This window comes from Nerophis lumbriciformis, linkage group LG24 (genome assembly GCF_033978685.3).
Source record: "Nerophis lumbriciformis linkage group LG24, RoL_Nlum_v2.1, whole genome shotgun sequence".
In the NCBI taxonomy this organism is placed as follows: Eukaryota; Metazoa; Chordata; class Actinopteri; order Syngnathiformes; family Syngnathidae; genus Nerophis; species Nerophis lumbriciformis.
This window is the reverse complement of record NC_084571.2, coordinates 23965001-23974755: the sequence shown is the minus strand read 5'-3', so window position 1 is coordinate 23974755 and position 9755 is coordinate 23965001. Positions and strand designations below refer to the sequence as shown.

At 38.3% G+C, this 9755-nt stretch overlaps 1 protein-coding gene and 1 long non-coding RNA gene across 2 annotated transcripts in view; one reads left to right on the top strand and one right to left on the bottom strand.

Moving 5' to 3' along the window:
* Nucleotides 1-359: 359 nt before the first annotated feature.
* LOC133620629 (uncharacterized) lies at nucleotides 360-1625 on the top strand. Its single transcript, XR_009817546.1, has 3 exons — nucleotides 360-761; nucleotides 895-1000; nucleotides 1254-1625. It is a non-coding gene; the product is annotated as an uncharacterized lncRNA (long non-coding RNA).
* A 7371-nt stretch (nucleotides 1626-8996) lies between these two features.
* The window catches only part of LOC133620627 (granzyme A-like), a 7502-nt gene continuing 6743 nt past the window's right edge, over nucleotides 8997-9755 (bottom strand). The window contains exons 4-5 of the mRNA XM_061982217.2: nucleotides 9250-9525; nucleotides 8997-9192 (exon numbers count right to left, since the gene is read on the bottom strand). Of these exons, the coding sequence (XP_061838201.2) occupies nucleotides 9043-9192; nucleotides 9250-9525 (426 nt within the window). The 3' untranslated portion in view covers nucleotides 8997-9042. The remainder of the gene's footprint in view (nucleotides 9193-9249; nucleotides 9526-9755) is intronic.

The following is a 9755-nucleotide window of genomic DNA, read 5'->3' as shown; positions in this document are numbered from 1 at the left end:
TTGGTCTCTTAACATGTTTCCAGAAGAAAAGAAAATTATGGTTTCAAAGTTGGTTCCTTTTGGATGTTCCAATTCAGAAGAAGTGCAGTGTTATTTCTATGTAACACAAAATAAATAAAAACCTATACCAAACTTACTGCGTTTGTTTTTATTTGCCAATGATTTTGATAGGAAGCCATATAACTTCTCACAATTTACATTTTCTTGTCTCGATTAAACTCTAGAGTACATTTGAATAAACTAATCATAGTTGATTTTACGTTATTGTGTATCAATGTATGTTGAATTGCAACAATATCATTTAAAGCAAGCTGTAATGTTTGTAGGTGTACTTTATGCATCAGGCGTAACTGTTCTAACATTGTCCACTAGCTAGTGCGTATTGACGTCACCACGCAACCAGCGTATATCTAAATATCACACAAGCCATATTAACTTCTCACAATTTACGTTTTCTTTTCTACATTAAACTCTAGAGTAAATTTGAATAAACTAATCATAGTTGATTTTACGTTATTGAAGGCCCTCTATACTTTCAAGGGTGAAACTCCCTTTCAAATGCCATTTCTGAAGTCTAAAATATTTTCATGTACCATTTCAATCTTACAGATGAATCTGTCTAATAGTAGGTTTGTGCCTCACTTATCTTGTTTCCATGTTAAAAATACAAAGGTCATCTACCCACATGAGAGGAGATGCCTTTTTTTGGATCCATTGGGGGAATCTAAAAGGAACATTCAGAGATGCCTGGAGTCAACAAGGTATTTTTTTCCATTAAAGGATGATGTCTGATACATAGTACTTGCACTATAACGTCAGACAAAAAGCAGCTCTAAGAGCTGCTAAATGACAATGGTGCAATAGTTTTTTACAAGTAATATTTCTATCATTAAGGGCCTTTATGCGAAAGAAAGACTGCAATGTGACAAGGTGGACATGCAGCACTCTGGCCCATGCACGCCAGCAAGATGGCACATCATGTGGTGTCCTGGCCTTAAAAGTAAGTGTACTGTAAACTACTGAAACAATGTGGACAACCTCAAGGTCATTACCTTTTTTCATAAGAGAAATCCATGACCTGGTTTCTTACATGTTTGTGATATGTACCATTAAATATCCCAAAATTTTGATGTTAACAAGAATAACTTGCGTATAATCATATGTTGCTCAAAGTAAAAACATGGATCTTATCATCTTGCTAGTTTATGTATTTATCATAAGATGCTTATACGCTAACCTAAGTTTTTTTTTAGTTTGCAGAGAAAATATTGAAAGGGCAGCCAATTAACATTGAGACGCACCTTTCGGCTGTGAACAATTTGAGACTGGATATTGCCACTATTCTCCTTCAAGAAACAGGTGAATTTTATTTTTAGCAGATCAATATTAATTACTTCATGTTTGAGCTGTTTTAAATCCCATGCCCTTCAGTTGAAATGACAGGGGAATGGGTAAATCATTATAGAGGAATGTACAGCACTGTATCCAAATGCTTAGTTCTAAACTGAAATTGCCCATAACCTTGGTACAAGACACTATGTTGTACCAATTTATAAATGCTGGATATTCTGGAATTATTTAAGTAACATTAATAGTGCATGTGTGGAAGGGGTCCTCTGGGTCCTACTGTCTCACTTTCTTTTAACCCTCTATGTCAGGGTTCCCCAAACTTTTTGACTCGGGGGCCGCATTGGGTTAAAAAATTTTGGCCGGGGGCCAGGCTGTGTATATATATATATATATATATATATATATATATATATATATATATATATATATATATGTATATATATATATATATATATATATATATATATATATATATATATATATATATATATATATATATATATATATATATATATATATATATGTATGTATATATTCATATATACATTGTCTTTATAATCTGTTTTGTCATTTAACATCAATTAACATTGATGTTCATCAACATTTAACATTGTCACGTTATCTATGGGAAAATTCATTTTTAGACAATATGATTTGCCTGAGCAGCTCGGAGACACCAAGAGTAACAAGCGGTAGAAAATGGATTAGAAAAGAAAGATTTAAAAAAAATAAAATTAAAAAATTAAAAATTAAAACTTTTTGTTTAACTTGTGACTTCCTGTGGGCCGGATTTTGGATGCTGGGGGGCCGGATCCGGCCCGTGGACCGTAGTTTGGGGACCCCTGCTCCAGGTAATACAAGACAGTCTTGATTTTAAGAATTTGAAAATTGGTTGACTGCTTAACATATTGCTTTACTTTAACACATTTAAAAACAGATTTTTTCTCGGTAAATGATGACGTATTTCAAATGAGGTTTGCCACTAACATTTTTAAACCATAAAAAATATTGATGGCACAGATTAAATCAAATAATCAGGACAGCTTAATACAATTACATATTACTGGAGTTTATTTTAATTTCAGCAAGATATTTGAAGAAATTTGAGACTGAATATTGATGCATACTCTTTTTCGGAACAGATGATCTCAGCAAGGTCTGTCACAGCTGTGGGATGGAGGAGAGCGATAACCCTCAATGGGTACGTTTTCACTGTGCAATACAGTCAGGCTGTGAAATAGCAGGGCGTAGATAACATCATTATTGTAGTAAAATGGAAAATGTATTTTGGTGACAATGCATAATGCGTATGAGTTCAAACAGTGTACCTTCTGTTTCAATGTGTTTGTGTACAAATTGGTTGAATGATAAAGAGGTAAAAAAATAAAAAATTGTAATAAGCCCTACAAATGTTAGTGAAACCAACAAATACAGAACAGTTTACTGAACTCTTCCATGACCTACTCCCTCATTTCATACAGAAGCTGGAAAAAGGTCTCAGTCCATTTCATGTGTAGTATGAGCAAGTGGATTCTGTGGCTGTGAAGTCTCGATATGGAGCTGTAACAGTGATAATGATGAATTATTTAAATTCGGAATTTATATACATTTAATGGCCCAACTTATCTGCCTCCTCACCTCCATCCTCCTCCCCCACCTTAGATCTGCTGTGACATCTGTGATAGGTGGTTTCACCATGAGTGTGTCCTGAGGCCAGATGTGGATGGGGATTACCTGTGCCCTGCGTGTTCATGATGAGGGGAGTGTTGGAAGTATTAAACTATATTTATGTTATCCCCTTCTGCCCAATATATAATAATATTTCTGTTTATAGATGTATAGTTTTTTATGAGGAGTTACATTTTATTACCAAAAAGTGTTCTTGTCTTTGTGTTCACTTTATTTGACGTTTGACTTTTAATATTGTATATATAAATTATTTAACTATTGGTGGATTTTGTTATTTGTTTGTATTAAAATAAATTGCATTATACCTTGTTTGATAAGAAATTATATTTCTTCTCCTCTGACCTGAAAAAACCTATTTAATTACAAGACTGGTTTCAGATTATATTATCGTAATACCGATGTATTTATGATGTTTGGTGTGACAGGGACTTTATCTCTATTGTGAGGTAAACTTTGTTAGAGAAGTCCCATGTACCAAGAGCTGGGGACACTGTACATACCAAGAAAAACATAGGGGGTGCATTCTCAGGCAGCTGGCCTGAACGTCCTGCCTGAAAATGCAAATAACTCCACCTCTGGAGGTCCAATTTTCACATGGTTCTCACTGTATACAGGGGGGGCTATGATGAGTAACCAGGGTGAGTTTCATGTCTCTATGACCTTCCTAACCAGAGATAGATGGGGGGTGCATTTTATGGCAGGTGGGAAATGCACCCCCCCCCCCCCCCCATAACTCCACTTCTGGTAGTCCAATTTTCACATGGTTTTCAATGTATACCCGGGGGGCTATGATTAGTAACCAGGGTGAGTTTCATGTCTCTAGGACCTTCCTAGCCAGAGATAGATGGGGGGTGCATTCTGTGGCAGGTGGGAAATGCACCCCCCCATAACTCCACTTCTGGTAGTCCAATTTTCACATGGTTTTCAATGTATACCCGGGGGGCTATGATTAGTAACCAGGGTGAGTTTCATGTCTCTAGGACCTTCCTAGCCAGAGATAGATGGGGGGTGCATTCTGTGGCAGGTGGGAAATGCACCCCCCCATAACTCCACTTCTGGTAGTCCAATTTTCACATGGTTTTCAATGTATACCCGGGGGGCTATGATTAGTAACCAGGGTGAGTTTCATGTCTCTAGGACCTTCCTAGCCAGAGATAGATGGGGGGTGCACTCTGTGGCAGGTGTGAAATGTAATAGAGGTTTACTTTGGTGTACATATTCTTTACAGTATAGCTGTCAATTATACTACATTTTCGGGACAGCAAATATTCCAATATTAATTGGTTGTTTTCGCCTTATCTGATCTAATGACGGCGAAATCATTAAATGCTCACAATTTTTAATTCATCCACAAGTAAAGCACAATTAAAGTAAACTTGGATTATTTCACTTTATGTACTTTTTTATGCCGAAAGAGGCGATTTCAGCCACTTGAATGACGGCGAAATCATTAAATGCTCACAATTTTTAATTCATCCACAAGTAAAGCACAAGTAAAGAAAACTTGGATTATTTCACTTTATGTACTTTTTTATGCCGAAAGAGGCGATTTCAGCCACTTGAATGACGGCGAAATCATTAAATGCTCACAATTTTTAATTCATCCACAAGTAAAGAAAACTTGGATTATTTCACTTTATGTACTTTTTTATGCCGAAAGAGGCGATTTCAGCCACTTGAATGACGGCGAAATCATTAAAGGCTCACAATTTTTAATTCATCCACAAGTAAAGCACAAGTAAAGAAAACTTGGATTATTTCACTTTATGTACTTTTTTATGCCGAAAGAGGCGATTTCAGCCACTTGAATGACGGCGAAATCATTAAATGCTCACAATTTTTAATTCATCCACAAGTAAAGCACAATTAAAGAAAACTTGGATTATTTCACTTTATGTACTTTTTTATGCCGAAAGAGGCGATTTAAAAGAGGCTATTTCAGCCAACAGCCGAGTTAGATATACTTTTCGAGACGAGTGATGCAATCGAGTGACGAGTGACGTAAGCGCGCTCCCGCGTCAGGGGGTGCATATTATGGCAGGGGTGCGTTTTCCGGCACAACACCTGGAGCAGGTGCATTGTGGTTGTTGAGATTGAGGATTACGTGCCCACGGGTGATGAATGAATGACAGGTAACAAGATATAGGGATCGTTTTGTACCGTTTTGTATGCCATTTTTTTCTTATATAAAGTACAACTTTATTACACATTTTCGACGTCCTGTCCAATACTTTGATCGTAGTTAATCTACATGCTGTACACGGTTATAGTTGGCTGTTCTCTGCTCCACTGAGAGTGACATGTTATTTTCTAAAGTGTGTTTTGTGCACTTCCTCGCTGCACTCGCCTTTTCTTGTTGATTAAACATTCTTTCACTTACATTCCACCTGCCGTCTCTGCATCTCTGGGGTCACGCTGTAAGCTACGCTTCCCCTTCGTTACTGTCACAATGCAATTAAATGCAGTACAGAGGAACCCAAGGATGCAGACGGACGGTGAGTAAAACAGTTCTTTACTTAGGGAAAAAGTACTCGCAACAATGAACCAACAGGAGATATCAAAAAGCGACAGTGTGAAAAAGAGAAAACAAAATGAGCACCGTGGAAAAAAGAACAAAAGCTAATATACAAAAATAACTAGACTTGGGTTGGAGTTGCAAGACGTGCAAACTACCACACAACACCAAGCTGCATGGCACTGGGGATAGCCAAGAAGTTAAGCATCCAAAACTTGGGAAGCATAGAAGTCTTCTGATATGGAGAGTTGAGGAGTGGAATCGCCGAGTGCCATCCAGCTATCAAGGTGCTGTTTAAGTAGTGTCGGGAAGATTGGACACAGCTGTGCACGTCTCACAACTCCGCCCACGGGAACAGTGACAGTACCCCCCCCCCCCCCCCAAATCCTGGTTTTCCAGGAAATCTATGATAAAAATATGAAATTAATAACATCAATAATAAGGGAGCGTGAAATCCAGGAATCGATCCTCCCCTTCCAGTCGATCAGAAACTGCACCCCACTGCCCCGCTTCCTGGCAACCAGAATAGTGTTGACAGTAAAGGCCGGATGACCCTCCACCCATGAATCTTGGTGCCAGTTTCTTAGACTCTCCTGGCAGTGTAATGTCTTTGGATGATAACCAAACCCTCTGGCCAGGTTTGTAGTCGGGAGCTGGTCTGCGATGGCGATTTGCCATGGTCTGGTTCTGTCTGGCTGTGCGAGACAAGGCGGCACGGGTATCATGCCACACGGTGCACACGGCGCAGGAAGGCAGTCACGGAGGGGACAGTGGACTCGACTTCTTGAGAGGAGAAGATGGGAGGTTGGAAACCATGCACCACATGAAAAGGAGACAGGCCAGTAGATGAACAGATAAGGGTGTTATGGGCATACTCCACCCATGGGAGATAGGTGGACCACATTGATGGATGCTGGTGACAAACACATCTCAGGGCCGCCCCTAAATCCTGGTTGGCTCTTTTCGATTGTCCGTTAGATTGTGGGTGGTACCCTGATGACATACTGACAGTGGCCCCTAACAAGTTGCAGTAGGATCTCCATGTAGCGGATGAAAATTGAGGACCTCTGTCTGACACCACATCCATGGGGATCCCGTGAAGTCGAAACACATGGGTGACTAGAAGCTTGGCGGTCCCCAGGGAGAGTACCTCTTCCTGAGGGCGTTTCAGTGTTATAGCTTCACCTTTATCTTTAGTTTTTAGGCCAAATTGCGTCCATTCTCCCTTTTCTGTCTACACACTGTGTCTGCTTGTAAGTACTTCGTGATTGTGCGCTGCCGAACATGCTCCTCTGCTCGTAAACCCATCATGACGTGAGGACGTGCCGTCATACCCATTTTTGATTCATTAGTACGGCGATACTATACTAGTGCCGGTATACTGTACAACCCTAGTGTGTATATATATATATATATATATATATATATATATATATATATATATATATATATATATATATATATAATGTGTGTGCAAAAAGTAACATGACGTCATAACTCTTCGATGTTTACTTACAAAGTATGAAAAAGAACATTTATATCATGTGTGTCAGTAGAAAGGTTCACATTTCGGCCTACAGGAATTCCCCTTTCAACTGGAAAACAAAACATGTTAAGGCATAAGCTAGCATTTGCTAACATAACCCCATGTTATGACGTCATAGGTGACTGTACAATGTACATCTTTTGTACTACATGTTGTATTAATGTCTCTGTCATGCCACACCAACTGCAGTTGTATCAAAAAAAAAAAAATATATATATATGTATATCTACTAAATAAATCACTAGTTAGAGTACTTTTTGAAAGTCATTACTTGGATACTTCAAATGGGTCATATTACTCTAAAGTAGTACTTCTCAAAAAGTGGGGAGTTGGGGGGGGGGGTCCTTAGAAGCAAGGGACTTCTGGTATTAGCATCTTTTTTCTCTACCCACCTCTGGTTCTCAGGAGGTTACGAGAGACATATTTTAATTGTACAAATATTGGTTACAGCAGGCCTTGCCTTAATGTTGCGTTGTGTTAGTGTTCTTCGGTGTTTTGTGTTAATTCCTGTCCTGTGCTTTTATTTTGGTGGCTCTTCCGGTTTTGTTGGTGTTTTCCCCTGGCTGCTTCACTTGTGTCCTGGAGCATTTCCCCTCACCTGTTTTCTGTTTGCAATCAAGACTATTTAAGTTGATCCTTTTCCCTACCTATGTTGTTGGGACATAATTATCTATTCTCTGTTGTACTGGCGACCATTGACGGTCCTTTGATGCCAAGCTCGAACTTTGTGGACGCCGTCTGCTCCACAATTCCTGTGAGTGTTTTGCTGGGTTTCAGCAGTTGTTTTTTTTCTTTACCGTTGCTCTCACTTTTTGTTCATGTATTGATAAATACTCCGTTTACCTCAAGCTGCTACCCCGTTTGTCTGCATCCTAAAATCACTACAGCCTCCTGGGCCTTTCGCGACGCAGCCTCCTGGGCCTTTCGCGACGCATCGTTTATCAAGGCTTGACAAATATGTGTTTACAAAAATTTGCAGAAATTGAATTTCAATTAAACTATTCTACGCTGATATCCAAATGTTGAACTTAATTACCTGTGACTACAACTGAGTCACATACAGTTTACTGTAAGCTAAATCGTGATAATAAATACTATTTATGCACTTCATGTAAACAAGCAAACGTTTAGATCACAGGTGTCAAACTCAAGACCAGATGTGGCCCGCCACTTCATTTTATTTGGCCCTCGAAAGCCTGGAAATAATATGTATCAATAAAGTACTGTAACTTTTCTCACTAAATGTATTCTTTCTTTCTATTTCGGGAGAAAAAAATAAAATGTACTCCATGTAATCGCAAATTATCTTAACTTACATATTGTCTAATTATGCAAAAATATATCATCAAACATTCAAACCATTTTTTAAATAGAAATACATACTAATTATAATGATTTCAAAGCAAGTTATCCATCAAATTGTGCAATGTAAAAGTAGCAAAAGATTTCATAGTAAAATTGTGAAATTTACTTTGGTTTTTACAGCATTTTTCTCTAAATGAAAAAAACAGTACTTTTTTTTTACTGTAATAAACTGTGGTGCCGTTTTGGTATTTACAGTAATACACCGAAACATTTACACTTGTTGATTTGCGGTAAAAAAACAAACAAACTGGCAGCTCAGGTGCCAACATTTTACTGTAAAATTGCAGTTTAAAAAAAAATGTAAATTTTACAGTAAAATTCTGGCAACTGAGCAGTCTTTTTTTTTTTTTTTGACCATAAAAACAGCAGTACTGTTTTTCCAATTTACAGTAATATACACTACATTTTGAGGTGAAATTATTGCAACTTACCATATTTTTTTTACATTTTAGTTTAAAAAGATTTACTAATAAAATGCATTAAAAAATGGTGTAATAATAGATCCTTGGCTAAGTTGTGACAACAAGCCTGAAATGTTAGCACTTTATTGAAATGGCCCCAAATGCAGAGTTTGTAATCAGTTTTTCTTCATGACGTTTTTGATCCAGTTGAGTTGCTTGGCTGAGAGAAAGGAGTACACTCCAGGTAGATGGCCGCACTTCCGAGATCCAAACGAAGTGACTCCAACCAGATTTCCTTTGCACACCAGCGGACCACCAGAGTCCCCCTAAAAACAAAAAGACTTGTTAGTTTGGGCAACATCCCCACACAAACAAGCACTTACCAGGCAGGTGCCCGCCTCCTTTTTGCCATCAGAACCAGCACATATCATGTCCTTGGTGATGATGGGGTTGAAGTCGTAGTATTCAGGAGAGTTGCACTTGACTCTGTCCACGACGGTGAGGTTGACGGACATGAGGACTTTGGACATTTTCTTGACTTTGTTGCTGGACCACCCCCACCCGGCCACCATGCAGCTGCTGCCAGCCAAGGGATCTTTGTTGCTGCTCGGCAACGGCAGAACATTTACCGCCTTGGTGGGCTTCACAGCGCCGTCCAGCTGGAACAAGACAGTTGATTGGGGTTTGAAACGCTTCCTGTCTCAAAACTTGAAGCTGCTTTTAAAAATGTTTGATCAATTTAATTTTCTGAATTTTTACAAATGTATTATTTGTACTTTATTAATACAAGTATTAATTCATAACAAATTATACAAAAATTAATTGATTATTTACATAAAATAAATGAAAAATTCTGGCGACTGAGCTACAAGTTGGTTTTACTGTAAAA